Genomic DNA, 17,446 nt, shown 5'->3' with positions numbered 1-17,446 from the left:
ATGGAATGATGCACAAATTTACAGATTTACACACAGAGAAAACATAATGCATATTTATGCAGATAGGAAGCAGCATGGCTTTAGTCCCAATAAATGTTGTAAAATATATAATATATAATCTGCTATCGTTCAACCATCCACTAGCATCCACTTTTTAGCGTGTTCACAAAAGCTACAGTAAATAAACCTGATATGAAACCGATAATTCTTGTTTTAGACTTTTTTTTCGTGTGTGTGTGTGTAATATTTCATATTAAGCTCTGGGTTGGTAAGACTTTTTTACCCTTCTGTCCATTAAGGATGAGTCTCTTTGTTAAAAAAAAAAAATTAAAAAAAAAAAAATACATTTTAAAATTTCACACAAGTCTTTTCTGTGTGAATATAAAATAAAACGTAATTTATTTCTATGATGCTCCGCTGTATTTTCAGCATCATTCCTCCAGTCTTCAGTGTCACATGATCTTCAGAAATCAGAATAATATGATGATTCACTGCTCAAGAAACATTTCTGATTATTATCAGTGTTGAAAACAGTTGTGCTGCTCAATATTTCTGTGGAAACGGTGATGCATTTTATTTTTCAAGATTCTTTGATCAAAAGAACAAGCACGTGTTTGAGATATAAATCTCAAATACATGAAATTATAAAGTTTTTACTGTCACTTCTGATCGATTTCATTTGTCCTTGCCGAGTAAAAGTATTTATTTCTTTCAAAAATAAAATTGCATCACCCCAAACATGTGATTGAACAAAAAAAACACAGTTTAATGTGAAATTGTTATGCAAATGTTCTTTAAAGGAGGTTAATGTGCTGTAATGCTCCCAGCAGTGAAACTCACCAGCAGTGAATAGCAGATTTTGAATCCTGGTTTTGCTACGAAGTAATCGTCTGATTTAAAGGTGATTTTGATGAGGTTTGTTTTGGATATGATCCGTGACGGAGCTCTTTGACCACACCAGCTGCCCCAGATGATGGTGCTGGTTTCAGAAATATCCTCAACTTCCACATAATCATACCTGCAACACACACACACACACACACACACACACACACACACACACACACCTATCAGAACATCACCACATTAAGTTTCTTTCCTGTCCTGGTTTCAGTTCACGCCTCTTTCTCATCCTCTAAATTCACCTCATCTCTCATCTGTTTTCTCCTGCTTTATTTTCAGTCCTGATGTCTCGAGGCTCTTTATAAAGTATCAGATTCACAGTGAAACCTCTAACCTCAAGGACAAACCCGTAACCCGAGAGTCACTCCACACAAGCTGAGGTCAGATGCTCACTCTTGATTGGCTTCCTGCTCATTAAATATTCATATCATGTTTTAACTCTTCGGGCCTTTATTTCTAGCCCAGAAATGCAGAATGAGAACCACAGGAATCCGTGAACCAAACCTGTTATTCTCCATGCATACCACGTGTTACAACATGATTTAACCATGTAGGACATACGCCTGGAGCTCCTATGAATGAATCAGATTAATAGCATTGTGAAGGGCTTTAGGTTTAGATGCTTGTTAAACTGTTAAATATTTTCTATATAGACCAACCCAAAGAGTCAAAATCAGTCTCACAATAGTTTAAACTGATCTAACTCATTCTTCATGAACTCATCCATTCTGAAGCTCCGCCCTCACATCAGACTCCATTCTCCGTCCTAAATAGTTCTAATTGTTTATTCATGTATTAATTGATCGTGAAGCTGCACTTTCACCTGAAAACTCTATTCTCCTCCTCCACTTAAGACTTAAATACATCTAATTCATTATTTATGAACTCATCCATCCTGAAGCTCCGCCCTCACCTCGATACTCCATTCTCCGCCTCTTCTAAAAAGCCTTAAAAACATCTAATTAATTATTCATGAACTTATCCATTCTGAAGTTCCACCCTCACCTGCAGACTCCATTCTCTGCCTCCTCTAAAAAGCCTTAAATACATCTAATTAATTATTCATGAACTCATCCATCCCAAAGCTCCGCCCTCACCTGCAGACTCCATTCTCCGCCTCCTCTAAAAAGCCTTAAATACATCTAATTAATTACTCATGAACTCATCCATCCCGAAACTCCGCCCTCACCTGCAGACTCCATTCTCCGCCTCCGCTAAAAAGACTTAAATACATCTAATAAACTTTTAAAAAAGAGTGAATTCTTTATTCATACACTCATTCATTCTGAAGCTCCGCCCTCAATCGAAAACTCCATTCTCTACTTAAAAAAAAAAAAATATATAGAATTCATTATTCATGAACTCATCCATCCGAAGCTCCGCCTCACCTGCAGACTCCATGCTCCGCCTCCTCCAGTCCAAACTGAGCATCGAATTCCAGCAGGATGCGCGTGTGCGGCGGCGAGAGCAGTTTCCATGACAACAGCAGGTTTCGGGGGTAAGAGCTGGGGAAGCGCGGGCTCTGGACGTGACCTCCTCCGTTGACCATTATGACCTCTTCCTTCCGGTACAAGTCTGTGAGGCGATTGCTGTCTGTTACTGGCCACAACTTGGACAAGTTAGTGTGTTTACTCTCGGAGACAAACAAACACAGATATACACAGATACAACACGTAAAGGTTAGAATCCGTTTCATTTCAGCTCATCCCAGTTCAGTTCTGTGAATTCAGATCAAAAATCTAATTCTCTTCAGGAAAACAGACCAATTAACTTCTCTTGAGGAAGCAAACTAAAATCCCTAATAATACCTGAACAGAGTTCACTGAAATGGACCACAGAATCTCAGAACACACACACACACACACACACGCACGCACACGCACACACACACACGCGCGCGCGCACACGCACACACACACACACGCACGCGCGCACACACACAAGAGAAGTAAATGGCGACAGGATTACAGAAAAAGACAGGCATGCTTTTAGGCCACAAAAGTAAAATATTAAAAATAGCCGATGTTTTGCAACAGTAAAACATAGATAATTTAAAGTGACAGTTCATGAATCTTTAAATCAGACCAATGAGCACATCCGATCACTGTAAAAAAATAAAAATTAATGATACACTAATCAAGTAATGAAGACATTGATGATGACCTGAACTGATGTAAAAACGATGCATCCATGATGATGTTTTCATTTCCAAAAGCTCCTTGACTCAGGACCCCCACGGCGTTCACACACACACACACACACACACACACACACACACAACTGATCCATGCATGCAGCAAACACTTGTAATTATGGCTATACTGCAGGAACAAGGCCACTATCCATCACCAAGAAAACCTGCTGAGGAATGAGCTTTTAAATGAACTTAACAAACAGTAATAAGCCCACTCTAGCTCTCTCACACACACACACACACACACACACACACACTACTCTCTTATGTCACGTCTATAAGTGTGATACTCACAGTCTAGCAGCTTTGAGTTTATCAGCCTCATTTACACAATCTCTCATGCACTGTACTTCTTTAGCACCAATTTGCTTCAACTTTTTGAGAGCGAAGACACTCTTACTTCACTTACTCGTCACACACACAGTTCTAAAAGCTCTTAAAGTTTGTCGTGCTGAAGTATGAGCTGCCGTCTGTTATTGTGAAGAGCTAAAAAAAATGTATGCATCAGGACAGAAGAAAGTAGGCTATGTTTCAAAACACTTCTAAGACAAACCCTCAGCAGAAACAGAACCTCATGAGTAACTGACTTAGAATGCATCACAATAGAATGCCTGACCCTGTGTGTGTGTGTGTGTGTGTGTGTGTGTGTGTCCCACAATGAAGGTTATTCTGGTCAGGAACTGCCCACTTTTTAAATGTGTCTTTTTTAGGGTCAAGTTTATCAGAAATAGATGATTTCTCACTAACATACTTACATAAAAATAACAAATTCAAACAATCCTATGATAGTGAGCATCAGTGGCTGAAGGAATAACAAGAGAAACTCTTCATGTATCAAATATAATCTCACGACGGTGAAAACACTCCACCATTCAACCAATGTTTCAATAAGAACTAAACATCTGTCCAGTTCATCAAAACAGTAGTTCATTCTCTCATGTTCAGTCTTTGTTTCTCTCTTTCAAAATTTCAACGATGGCATTTCATTTTTAGAGCTAGATGCCAAGAGTGAACGACAATTGTATTCTTCCATATTGCCCAGGTCATAATTTAATCAATCAATGAATCAAATCAATGCCCAAGAAACTAAATCTAAAATAAAAAAAATATATGTAAAAAAAAAAAAAAAAAAATATATATATATATATATATATATATATATATATATATATATATATATATATATATATATATATATATATATATATATATATATATATATATATATATATATATATATAACATTTGATAAAAACGTAATAAAATAGAATTTAATATAGGAGAAAGAAAAAGATGAAATGCAAAAAATAAACAAATTTTCGTAAGCAAACTGGCCATTAAAATTATGCAAAATGTATTTTCTCTTTCTTTTTTTCTTTGATTTTGGGGTGAAATGTGATATTTCTCAACAGATAAATCATCTGAAGACATGGAGAAATTTTCTAGGACAGAAGAACAGAAAGCATGTGTTTCTGTTGACAGATAGAGGTCAGAGGTCAATCATGAGCTTAAAGCTTTATGACTTATGAGTGCGAGCGTGTGTGTGTGTGTGTGTGTGTGTGTCCCTGCTGTCAGACAGTTTCAGCTGAACTTACAGAAGCATCAAGACACACGACACACTCAGACTCCCTCCCTGTGTGTGTGTGTGTGTGTGTGTCTCTATTTGTAGATTCTCTCACCTCTCGTGATGTTCTGTGCATGAGTGAGAGATCATGCTGAAACTGTTACAGAGTTGGAACCCAAAGCAGAATCTATTCCTGGACGTCTAGAGCCTTATATTACATCTCAGTTTATTAGAGCATCAATATTCTATTAGAATGTTTGTTCTTGTATCTATAGCAACCAGATGTTCCATCGGAATTTATGCTTTGGGTGAAGAATTAACTCTTTATCTGCTGCCATGTCTCCATTTCCAGTCAATTCGGTTTAATTCGTATATTTTGATGTGAAATACATAATACTGAAAAATCTGGTCTTAAAGTTGCATTATTAAATAAATGTTTCGGGGATCCAAGATGGCGGCTTAGAGAACGGTCGCGTTATTCAGACGGTGCGGGCTATTACATTCATTTATCATTATTTTCGGCGGAGGAGCTCATTATTTTTTGTGTTGCTGGCTGCATAGTTTGCTATGAGTTTAGACACCTACTTTTTGAAGCAATCGACCAACATGCCTCAAAGGAACACTAAAAATTCGAGCAAATCAGAGACAGAGCATAACCGTGAGGGTGAGGATAATGCTACTGTTAGTTCAGATGCTAGCATCAATGTTTCCGAACCGGGCCCACGACAGATTATTAAGGAAGTCACAGAAAACATTTCGAAATTGATTGATGAAAAGTTAAGTCCACTGTCACAGCTCTTGCAACAACAGAACGAGAAGCTAGATGATCATGAAAAACGAATCACCGAAACTGAGAATCGAATTTCCGCGGTGGAAGATGCTGCCGCCCCGGTCGAGGGTAAATTGGAGACGCTAGCGAAACGAATTCGGGAATTAACAGAACATGTGGATGATTTGGAAAACAGAGGGAGAAGGAAAAACATACGTATTGTTGGGCTCCCAGAGAATGCAGAAGGTGATCGCCCTGTTAATTTTTTCGAATCCTGGCTGCCGAACTCTCTGGGCATTCAAACGAAATCTGGCCGCATGAAGATTGAACGAGCCCATCGCGTTCCAGGCAGAGCTCTCAAGACGGCATCCCCGTATCCAAGGGCAGTTTTGGTGAGATTTCATAACTACGTAGACAAGGAACGGGTCATCGCAGCAGCGAGAGATTTGGGTAACGGTGAGAAGGCTTTGATGTTCGGAAACTCCAAGGTGAAAATTTTTCAGGATTTCTCAGCCGCGGTTTTGCGTAAACGCAAACAATTTGACGAGGTCAAGAAGCGTCTGAAGGCAGCCGGTGCCACTTATGCGCAGCTTTATCCTGCATCTCTCAAGGTCACATATCGAGGAGCTACTAACGTGTTTCAGGATCCAATTGAGGTGGACAAATTCTTGTCGTCGCAGGAGGGAATATCCCTGTGAATGTTTTCATTTGTCATGCTGGCAATGAAAAGGACTTGGGTATGTGTACGCCACAATATGTAGACAGATACACTTTTTCTTTTTCTTCTTTTCGGCTTTGGTTAAATTAGGCCCTCTGTCACATGGACATGCAGTGTGCGTTTAAGGTCCGCAGGTCTGTCAGCGGTACGGGGTAACCAACTTTCTTTTGTCGTTCAGGGTCCCTTTTACACTGAATTGCGTTTTTTGAACCATTTCAGAGTAATGACTGGTTCTAATCTGAGTACAGTTTGTACTGTTTCTTGTATTATAGTTACGTGTTTATTGTTGTTGTTGTTTTTGTTTTGCACTTTTCAGCTCACCTTTGATGTTAACATGGGACTGTATTTCTGCTATAGGAAACATTTTTGTCGGGATTTGTTTTTGTTCTTCTTCTTTTTCTCCCTTATTATAAAACATGTCAGTTAGTATGCTTAAAATTTGTTCCTGGAACGTTAATGGGATACATACACCCGTGAAGAGGAAGTCAATTCTCACATTGCTTAAAAAGGAGAATGTTGATATAGCCCTTTTACAAGAAACTCATCTTGATGATAAAGAACATCTTAAATTGCAACAGCTGGGCTTTAGTCATGTCTTTTTCTCCTCATTTACATCGAGGAGTAGAGGAGTGGCCATTTTGTTAAAAAAATCTTTACCTTTCAGGCTGATAAATTGTATCAAAGATAAAAATGGGCGTTATGTGATTGTGAAGGGTTTGCTGCAAGACGAAGAAATCGCCATTATGAATGTATATTTTCCCCCTGGTCATCAATGTGATTTTTTAACAAATGCATTCGTCAAATTGATGGAATTCAAGGTTACTCGTTCTATTGTGGGAGGAGATTTTAACTGTCAACTGAACCCACTTATGGACAAATTACCTTCAGGTTTGACTCCCTCATTTCAGGCTAAATTTATTAATTCTTTATGTGAAGATTTGGATTTTGTTGATGCATGGCGTGCACAGCATCCAGCTGATAAAGAATTTACTTTCTATTCTAAACAACATTGTTGCCACACAAGAATAGACTTTTTCTTTGTTCCTAAGGGACTGTTACAATTTATAGATTACAGCGCTATTGGAAAAATTATAATTTCAGATCATGCTCCTGTTTTTTTACATTTAAAGTTGCAGAGTCCTTTTAATCAAACGAGGAATTGGAGATTTAACCCTTTCATTCTTAAGGATAGCAAATTCTGTTCTTATTTTAGGTCAGAATTCCAATCTTTTTTTGCTATCAATTCTCCCTCTACAGAAGATAAGTCTCTGCTATGGGAAACGATTAAAGCTTTTTCAAGAGGTCTTGTAATTTCTTACACCTCTAGTAAGAGGCGGAGGCAAATAGAACAGAAGAACATTCTAGATACAAAACTTAAACGAGCAGAGAGTGATTATGTTCAAAATCCGAAGTCAGCAAAATTAAAGGAAATTACTGCTTTACGTTCTGCTTTAGAGTCCTTGCATATAAGTTCTGCTGAGAGAAAAGTTAGGTTCGCTAAACAAAGGCTCTATGAACATGGTGATAAGCCAGGGAAATACCTGGCTTATCTTACTAAGAAAAAAGCAGACTCACAAATGATATCTTCAATCAAGGATGATCAGGGGCATTCTTCTTCTGATGTTACAATAATTAACAATACATTTGTTAACTTTTTTAAAACACTATATAAAGCAGAGTCCCCGTGTAACTCATTAAGCCTTATGGATGTGTTTTTTTCTAAAATAGAGTTACCTTCTATATTGGAGGATCAGAAGCTTGCTCTTAATGGTCCTATTTTAAAGGAGGAGGTGTTATCAGCAATCGGGAGTTTGCACACTGGGAAAGCCCCTGGTCCAGATGGACTAAGTTCTGAATTTTATTCAGAGTTTCAAGATGTTTTGGTAGACCCTCTTTTAGAAATGTTTAATTATTCATTAGAGAATGGTATTCTACCTCCTTCCTTACGGGAAGCTAATATTTCTCTGATACTTAAAAAGGGAAAACAACCAGAAGATTGTGCCTCTTATAGGCCAATATCCCTATTAAATTGTGATTTCAAAATTCTTTCTAAAATTCTTGCTAAAAGGCTTGAAGATTTACTCCCTCAACTTATTAAAGAAGATCAAACTGGTTTTATTAAGGGACGTAACTCTGGAAATAGTATTCGTAGACTATTAAATATTATTCAGTTTTCACATGAGCAGAAAATGGACAGTCTTGTTGTCTCAATGGACGCAGAAAAGGCGTTTGATCGAGTTGAGTGGCCTTACTTGTTTTATACATTATCTAAATTCGGTCTGGGTGAAAAATTTGTTAGTTGGGTGAAGCTGTTGTATACAGGCCCTCTTGCTGCTGTTATAACTAATGGCTTACGTTCTTCCAGTTTTGGGATCAGTAGGGGCACTCGACAAGGCTGTCCATTATCACCCCTTCTTTTTGCTTTAGTAATAGAACCTTTGGCTGAGGCAATTAGGTCAAATCCAGGTATACATGGTTTGGCTATAGCCAGTAGGCAACATAAGATTAATCTTTTTGCTGACGATGTGCTCGTTTTCTTATCTAAACCGGACATATCTATAATTAATCTCATAAGTGTCATTAAAGATTTTAGCGTCTTCTCAGGCTATAAGATTAATTTTAGTAAATCTGAAGCTATGCCACTTGGTAACCTACAAACTGTCCCTTCAGGTTCACTTTCTTTCCCATTTAAGTGGTCTACGATGGGCTTTGTATATCTGGGAATACATATAACCCCTAAATTTGACCAGATGTTTAAATCAAATTTTACTCCTCTTTTTAATCGTATTAAGCTTGATCTAGAAAGATGGAATACTCTACCTATTTCTTGGCTGGGGCGCATTGCTCTTTTGAAAATGAATGTTCTCCCAAGATTATTATACCCGATTCAGATGATTCCAGTTCTTTTCTTACAGAAAACATTAAAAGATATAGACAGATGGTTCAGTTCTTTTATATGGGCTAATAAAAGACCTCGCCTTAGGATTAATATATTGCGTTTACCAGAGGATATGGGTGGCTTGGGTCTTCCGGATATTAGAAGATATCAACTTGCTGCCCATTTACGTTATATAACTACCTGGATTTCTGAAGACCCAACTTCATTGTGGCTGGATATAGAGTCCTTTCAATCACAAGTCCCTCTTCAAAATTTGCTTTTTATTAAAAAAATGAAGACAGTTAGAGTAGCTTGTACAAACCCAATTACTGTAAATTCTGTGAAAGCTTGGCAGTCTGTTAGGCGATTTGAGGGCAAATCATGTTTAACATCGCTTTATACTCCAATATGTAACAATCTAGATTTCCCCCCAGGTATCAGTGATTCACGTTTTCGACAGTGGGCTCTTAAGGGGCTTTCTAAACTAAAAGATCTTTTTGATAATAATATTCTTATGTCTTTTAGTCAGATTTCCCAAAAATACAACTTAGATGGGCTGGATTTTTTCCGCTATTTACAAATAAGAAATTATATTCAAAAGGATACAACACTTCTTTCTAATGTATGTTCTTCAGAAATCGAGAAGCAGCTTTTCGAAATGCACTCGATTAAATCTATAAGAGTGTTTTATGATGTGTTATCAGAGTATCTTGACACTTCCACTCATTTTCTTAAAATAATTTGGGAAAAGGAATTTAATATACAAGTAACAGAGGAAGATTGGTGTACGGTTTGGGAAAATGCAAAGAGTCTGAGTATATGTAATAAAGTAAGAGCTATCCAGCTCAAGATTCTTCACAGAGCTCACATTTCTCCTTCCCAGCGTAGCAGATTTAGGGCTGATTGCTCTCCTTTCTGTCCCAAATGCAAGACAGAAATAGGTAGTCTTACTCATTGTTTGTGGTTTTGTAACAAGATACAGAGGTTCTGGTGGGGAGTTTCTGAAGAACTGAACAAAATTTTGGGGGTTACTTTGGTTCCAGATCCAAGGACTTATTTGCTGGGAGTGTCTCCTCCTGTGGGTCTTGATAAGTGCAAAATTAGGCTTTTTAATATTCTGATTTTCAGTGCAAAGAAATGTATACTTTTAAAATGGATATCAGATAAGGCTCCCTCCATTAGGATGTGGCATCAAACTATTCTTGAATATCTGTCGTTAGATTACCTGACTTGTATTGTACATGATAAGACTGAAAAGTTTCATAAAATTTGGGAACCTTTTATGACATATGTTGAATTTGACATTGCTTCCATCCTGGCAAGAGGATTTATCTGAGGGTATTATAATCTCTAATATTTTTTTTTCCCGACTTAGTGAATTCCCATGTATGTGTATAGAAACTATGTAACCCTTACTTTTAGGGTGTGAGCTGATTTTGTGTTTTTTTTTTTTTTTTTTTTTTTTTTTTTTTTTTTTTTGTTTACCTGTTATTGTCATTATATTATCACAATTTTGTAAGGATGTTATTTCTTTGTGAAAAGTGCAAATAAAAAAAAAAAAAAAAAAAAAAAAAAAAAAAAAAAAAAAAAGATTTTTTTTTTTGAAAAAAAAAAAAAAAAAAAAGAAAAAAAGGAAAAAAAAAAAAAAAAAAAAATGTTTCTATATAAAAATTAAAAAAAAATCAGGGTTGTTATAATTAACTAAAACCAATGAGAACCAAAAGGCTTGTGTGTTAGGAAAACAATTATTGATGTAACCAAACTACAAATGTATGCAATAAACCCAGTCTTATCTTTCATTAATTAATTTCAAGTGCACAATTATTTTACTGTTCAGAAGTCTTTTTAACTTGTTTAAAGAACCTATGTGATTGTACAGAGTTTGTTATTGAGATAATACTGTACTGTTAGAGCTACTGTAATCTAACATAAACAATATGCTCTTATTGATTTGATTATGAATGCCTTTGCAGTGTGTTGTTTCCACTTTCCTGCATTAGACCTAATTATATTACGACGGACACAAACCGCCGTGTTCCTGGGAGGATTTAGGAAAGGAAAGAGTTTAGGTGGCCGTTTATATTCCTTACAAGGCGTTGATGTTGAACAGAACAAACATATAACTGCAGAAATAAAAGCTCAGAGGAAACAAGCCTCCAGAACACGTTCATCACAGATAATGAAGCATTATATGTACATTTCCTTATTTTTGAATCCCTAATCAGATTCTTCTTAGTTTGTGGAGAGTGTTGACAGCACATACACACACACAGACACACGCATACACACACAAACACAGTCCTTTTTATTTTTTTCCACATTTTTTAAATTCTGTGTTTTCTGGGTTTATACAAATATATCGCCAAAACCTTCAGTAATTCATTCATAAATCTCTATCAGTTTAATACTTGTTTTTTGTTGTTGTTTTTTTACAGTATTACAGTAGACTTTGTGGTTTATTTTTTCTAATGTTTAATGATGTAAAAACTATTTTCTTCCTCAAAAACTTTGGTGATCAAATGGGTTCATGAATAATTGAATAAAAAAAAAAAAAAAAAAAAAAAAAAAAAGTATTAATAATAGGGCCGTGTGAAATCTGACTTATTTTTCACAAATTCTGTTTTTCTGGATTCTGTGTTTTACAAATTAATATAAATTTATCATAAAAAACTGCGGTAACCAAATGAATTGATCAAGCTTTCATGTAATCTGGCTTTTATGCAATCACATGAAACTACAACTCCTCCTTCACATTGCAGTTTTTTTGTTTTTCTTCACCCAGTAAAGTGCTGAAGCTGAAAGCTGGGACTATGCAGGGAAATTGAGATTTGCAAAACACTGAATGACAAGCAATCAAATCCTTTAGTGCTTCAGTATTTGATCGATTTCTTCCCTAATTAACACCATTCTTTCTGGAATAAGACGACGTTTGCAATCTCTAAATTCAAAGAAGTAATGGAAATAAGAGATGTGTCATCACACAGACATGCAACTCTCAGATTTTTGATTTTGTGAGGAAAACACTGAGCTAAATAGACACGAAACATCCAGTGCTGAAAAATGCCCACCTTGACACACACACACACACACACACACACACACACATCAAGATCAAACGACTTAATCACACAGATCTGTGACTGAGGCCTCTGTCATTATGTGTCTGTCAAGGTTTATAACTAGTTTCAAACTCACACACACACACACACACACACACACACACACACACACAGTGAATAACTGAAGCCTGATGTGTTTTCTGTTAGAAATGATGAATGTGTGCTCGCAGACAGCGGTGTGTCAGATACAGACAGAAATGTGCTGAGTAAAGACACAACTTCCTGTCTGCATGGAGAAAAGACAGAAAACAGGCTGATGCACACGACTAAACGGAAACACCTTCAAACATTTACAGTAAGGACTTTTTCTTCATGTACACATAAAAAATCAGACTACATGCAAAAGATACACACACACACACACACACACACACAATGCTACAGGAACAACAATTCCTGCAACAATCCAAGAAGTGTGTGTGTTATGGGAAATTCCATACAAGTTTCCTCAACACTGATGTCTGGGGCACACACACACACACACATCACATCTGAACATTCACTGCAGGTATCCTCTCATCACACTCACTCACTCTCAGTGCAGAGAAGAGATCAGTCATGTGACACAAGAGCAGAGACGAGAGCTGCAGACCTGTCATAACAGGCTTCAGCTGATCACAACATCAACCAAAACTGAGGAACATTCATGCCCGCTCACATCCACAGAAAGCATCTGCAGCGCTTCAAAATCTCTGAATGTCATTCACAAAAATCACAATATATCAAGGGAAGAGCTCGGAGCTGAACTCGTGGCACTTGTCTCAAGGGTTTTGCAATGAATTTTAAGCCAGTGCTGTGAAAGTATTTCAGCTAGAAAATGTCTAAATGTCACCGCATTGGATAATAAAATACAAGTGACTTATTGTAAATAAACAGCACACGCTATTTTTTACATGCACAGTAATGCATGGTTTGAAATTATAAAAAATATATATCTGGTGATGACAATGAATGCACAAATACAGTTAATGCTTGCTTATTGTTTTGGCAAGGTTCCCTTAAAAGTTATGCACAAATGTTAGTGGAATTTTCAGTCAGCTTTATTTGTTGTTTACATTTACATTTATTCATTTAGCAGACGCTTTTATCCAAAGCGACTTAATTACTTTGTTTAATAATGTTCTAAGACTCTTTAATGTTTTAGTTGAACATTCATCTAACGTTTATTAAATGTTAAAGAAGGCTCAGAGAACATTCGAAGGAAACGTTCCCTTAACGTTTGCACAACCAAGGAAACAAGTTTTTGTTTTTTAAACTTAAAAAAAATAATAAAAAAAAAAAAATAATATATATATATATATATATATATATATATATATATATATATATATATATTCGAAATATAATCTCAATAGATCGTTACATTTAATGCATAATTTTTCTGAAATGTTTGAGTTGAACATTCTTTAAACGTTTCTACTTGTCACTTTTGGATGTCCTCTGAACATTCTAAAACGTTCGCATCATGGTTACAAAATTATAAAAAAATAGAATGTTCACGTAACGCGTGTTGTTGTTTTTTAAACATTCTAAATGAATGTTTGTCTAACATTTTTTTAAATGATGCTACTTGTTTCAGAACGTTCAGAGAACATTCAAATGTAACATTACGAACATGTTTGCAAAAGCTTACATGCGCATCACCAAGAAAACAGGTTTTCAGAGAACGATCAGAAATAACGTGTACATAACTTACAGGGAACGTTAGTAAAACGTTCTTAGAACATACATGTTTAGAGGGGAACTAGAACATGATGAACCACTACACCTGCTATAGCTAGAACACCTGTGTGAACCTGAGACTTCATACATGCACGAAAAAGTAGATTCAGAAGACAGTGAGACTTGAAAAAGATTGAAAACGGGAGGTTTTGAGTTAAGATGACATTTCTAATGGCCCTAATACTTTTAGGGTCACCGGATCTTCAGAACTCACCACTGCTGCGTGTGTTTGAGGTCCTCAGGGCTCTGGAGGACATCACCTGGGCCTGTGTGGCGTAGTTCTCACCGCTCAGCACCGCCATGAAGGAGCACACGAGCAGCCACATGATCTGGAACCGAGCCGCCCGCTGATCCGTGACCCAGAAGCGCCGCATGGACCCGGGCTTTCCACCGCAGCGCAGAGCGTCCGTGGATCCGGAGAACCGGTGCATATAAACCAAGCCGCGGAATCCAAAACCTCCGACTTTATCTGCTTCTGTCCCGTTTGACCCCGAGCTTATAATTCCAACAGAATACTTTCCATTCCTTAAACATTGACGGAAACCCGAGGACGCGAGAAAAGTGACCTGGCAACTCTCACGCGCGCGGTGCCGAGGGACTCCCAGAGTTCACACATCAAACTCCGGCTGAAAGATCGGGGTGGTGCGCTGCTGAGAGATGGAAGGAGAAAGAAAGGAAGCCCAGGAGGGCTGGTCCCCTTTCATCCAGTCAGGACGAGGAAATAACACCCGTGGGGCGCGTTTTACTGAGTGTTTGCTGGAATACTTTCCCTCGGTGCGTAACGCTGCCACACTTTTCCTGTTTGTTTCGCCGCGAGGAAAGTTTTGAGCTTCCCTGAGGAGAAACAACGGGATTCAAACATGCAGCAAACTGCAGGCCATGACTTGAATTCAGTGTTCAAACTCTTCCTCAATGAGTTATTAGAGTGTTTCCAAAGTCTAATGGCAAGGAGTATAGTTTAACAAGTGCTTACTTAAGGGCTTCCTCATGAACAATTGCGCCTTATCAAATGAGGTCATTTCCGCTCTGGGATCTGAATTATTGGCTGTGTCTGCTATGGAATAATAACTCGCTACTTTCTACACTGCATACTAGGCTACTTATGTGATATATGCACTGTGCAAAGATTGCGCAAGTTACGTCCATTTATCAACTCAGAATTCACATATTTTCAGTTTCAGTTTGAATGTAATATTTATTTCTAAATATTTATTAAAAAAAAATATCATCTTAAAATTCACCTATGTTGGTCTGCAGTTTTATGTTAAAGTTTGAAAGCAATATATTTTTTTTTAAATTAAAATTATCATCACAATCATTACATAATTAGATAAGGATTAGATTATTAAGCATTTTTAATTCTATTTAAAATGCATTGATGTTAAAATTACAGTTCTGCCCGTTTGTCACTGGAAATGAAAGGTCAAGTTGAAATGTCAAATGTCAAGTTGAGCGCAATGCATTGTGGGATAGCATGTGCAATATGAGATGTGGTTTAAGTTCTCAATGCAGAAATATTTTACATTTCTGAACTTGTAAGCATTTATAGTCATTTCCAAAGAGAACATATTAACTATTAAAATGTGAATAACTTATAAATTCCTAGAATTTGGATGCACAAAATGCATTGCTTTAGTCATTCCCTTAAAGCACATATCTCATGCAATTTGAACTTATTTGCTTAATGAAACTCTGGCTGCAATAACAATTAGATTAGAGATTATGTGAATTCATTAAGTGTAAGTGTGTAAACATTTAATATGAATCTAAATATAGATTTCAGCAGGACACAAGAGATGATATCATCCGTAAAAATGACGGCGAACGGATATGACTTGTTCATGGCAGTCTCTCACATACATTTAGTGCTAAATCTCAGGAAACCCCTCAGAAATCAGGTCTAGGCCTGAGTGAGGGTAATAAAGCTGGTCTGATCCAGACTGTGCCCGCTATTCCCGGCCCGATCCTGTTCTGAGCTCAGGGTGTGTCACGATTTACCTCCTGAGGGACGCCTTGTGTGAGGTGTGTGTGCTTGTGTGTGTGAGGTGTTGTGGGTAAGCAGGGCCAGTCTTCATAGTGTTGACACAGAAACTCTAGCGTACATCCTGATGTTTATCTTCATGTCTTTATATTTCTCTCTCTCTCACACAGTTTATCTAAATGTGTTTGTACAGGAAACAGCCTGTTTATATTCTCCCTTTGCGCTAAACACACATTTGCACAGCTACACTAATGGACAGCACATCTAATGAGTGTTTTATCTAGGAGTTACATGTGTAATTTTTTATGCTTTTAAAAAAAAAATAGTTTTCTCTCTCTCTCTCTCTCTGAAAGGGTTAACGCTCAGACAGTCTGGAATGATTCCCGGATTCCCGCAGCATTCCGACACATTCCACAGGATTCCTCAGCGGCGACATCGTAATCAAAGGCGCCCAGTGTGGCACTGAACAACTGCAAACTCCTAATTATTCACAAAGAGCAACACACACACACAAGCTTGACATGGGAGACATAAAGAACATAAAGCAGGGGGTGGTTTTATGGCAGAAGTCACATGATCAGTCAGATCTGTAATTATATCATGGGTTAAAGCTCCTGAAGCCTTTAGCAAGACAATAACAGGTAAAGCATGAAATGTATTCACTACTAACGAAAATTACACTCCATCCAGTCCGTCTTGCTTCAGATGGACAAAAAGATATGAGATTATACATTATAAAATAAAATAAAATAAAATGAGTATTAACTTGGGATTATACAATGATAAAATGATATAAAATTATATGAATATTATTTGGCAATCAAGTAATTATGAAATGTGAATTATTTCACAAATAATTAATATTTAACTATATTTGTGATAATTAAAATACTAGATATATTAGATTTATTAATAAAAACTAGACATATTAATAATAGTTGAAATTAGAGGTCATAAAAATAATATAAAATAAATTAAAGGCATGGAAATTAAATGAAGAAATATGAGAAATATAAGATTATATTATAAAAGTGTATTACATAAATATATAAATATGAAATATTGTATTATATTGTTTAAAAAGTATATAAATCATATTAACAATTATTTGGAAATTAAATCATCAGGCCTATAACGTGTGAAATATTATAAAAAATAATTAATATACAAATATAATAATAATACTTAGGTGTTAATTAGGAAATTAGAGATTATATTAGAAAATAATATAAAAATAAAGTAATAACATGGAATTGTGAAATATGAGATTGTAAAAATATAAAAATATATTAATTATTTGGAAATCAAGTAGTTATAAAAAATGATATTATATTATATTATAAACAAATTCTAGAAAGAAACATATAATAAATTGCGTAAATATGAAATATATTTATATAGTAATAATGGCTTGAAAAGATTATTTATAAAAATAAAAAATATTATTTTATATAAATAAATAAATAAATAAGATGGCAGCATGCAACACCGAGTAGGAATGCTAAAATGCAACCATCACCTGCAGAACAACATCTGGATTAATAACGACAGACATCTGCAGGAAACTCTAGCGCCCCCTTGAGGACTGAGGTTTATTA

General features: G+C 36.3%; 2 protein-coding genes across 8 annotated transcripts in view; both read right to left on the bottom strand.

Moving 5' to 3' along the window:
• LOC128029078 (platelet-derived growth factor D) overlaps window positions 1–14,913 on the bottom strand; it is a 28,580-nt gene extending 13,667 nt beyond the window's left edge. Inside the window, exons 1-3 of one of the 7 annotated variants that reach the window (XM_052616562.1) lie at window positions 14,082–14,913; window positions 2,292–2,502; window positions 841–1,018 (exon numbers count right to left, since the gene is read on the bottom strand). In XM_052616562.1, the coding sequence (XP_052472522.1) occupies window positions 841–1,018; window positions 2,292–2,502; window positions 14,082–14,298 (606 nt within the window). In that variant the 5' untranslated portion in view covers window positions 14,299–14,913. The remainder of the gene's footprint in view (window positions 1–840; window positions 1,019–2,291; window positions 2,503–14,081) is intronic. The other 6 variants (XM_052616556.1, XM_052616558.1, XM_052616557.1 and 3 more) reach the window with 6 other exon arrangements.
• The window catches only part of LOC128029077 (guanylate cyclase soluble subunit alpha-2-like), a 174,570-nt gene continuing 159,944 nt past the window's right edge, over window positions 2,821–17,446 (bottom strand). Inside the window, exon 10 of the transcript XR_008187298.1 lies at window positions 2,821–3,183. The gene's annotated coding sequence lies outside the window, so the exon portion shown is untranslated. The remainder of the gene's footprint in view (window positions 3,184–17,446) is intronic.

This window comes from Carassius gibelio, chromosome A15 (assembly GCF_023724105.1).
Source record: "Carassius gibelio isolate Cgi1373 ecotype wild population from Czech Republic chromosome A15, carGib1.2-hapl.c, whole genome shotgun sequence".
NCBI lineage: Eukaryota > Metazoa > Chordata > Actinopteri > Cypriniformes > Cyprinidae > Carassius > Carassius gibelio.
The sequence above is the reverse complement of the archived record's forward strand: the minus strand, read 5'-3'. Positions and strand labels throughout refer to the sequence as shown.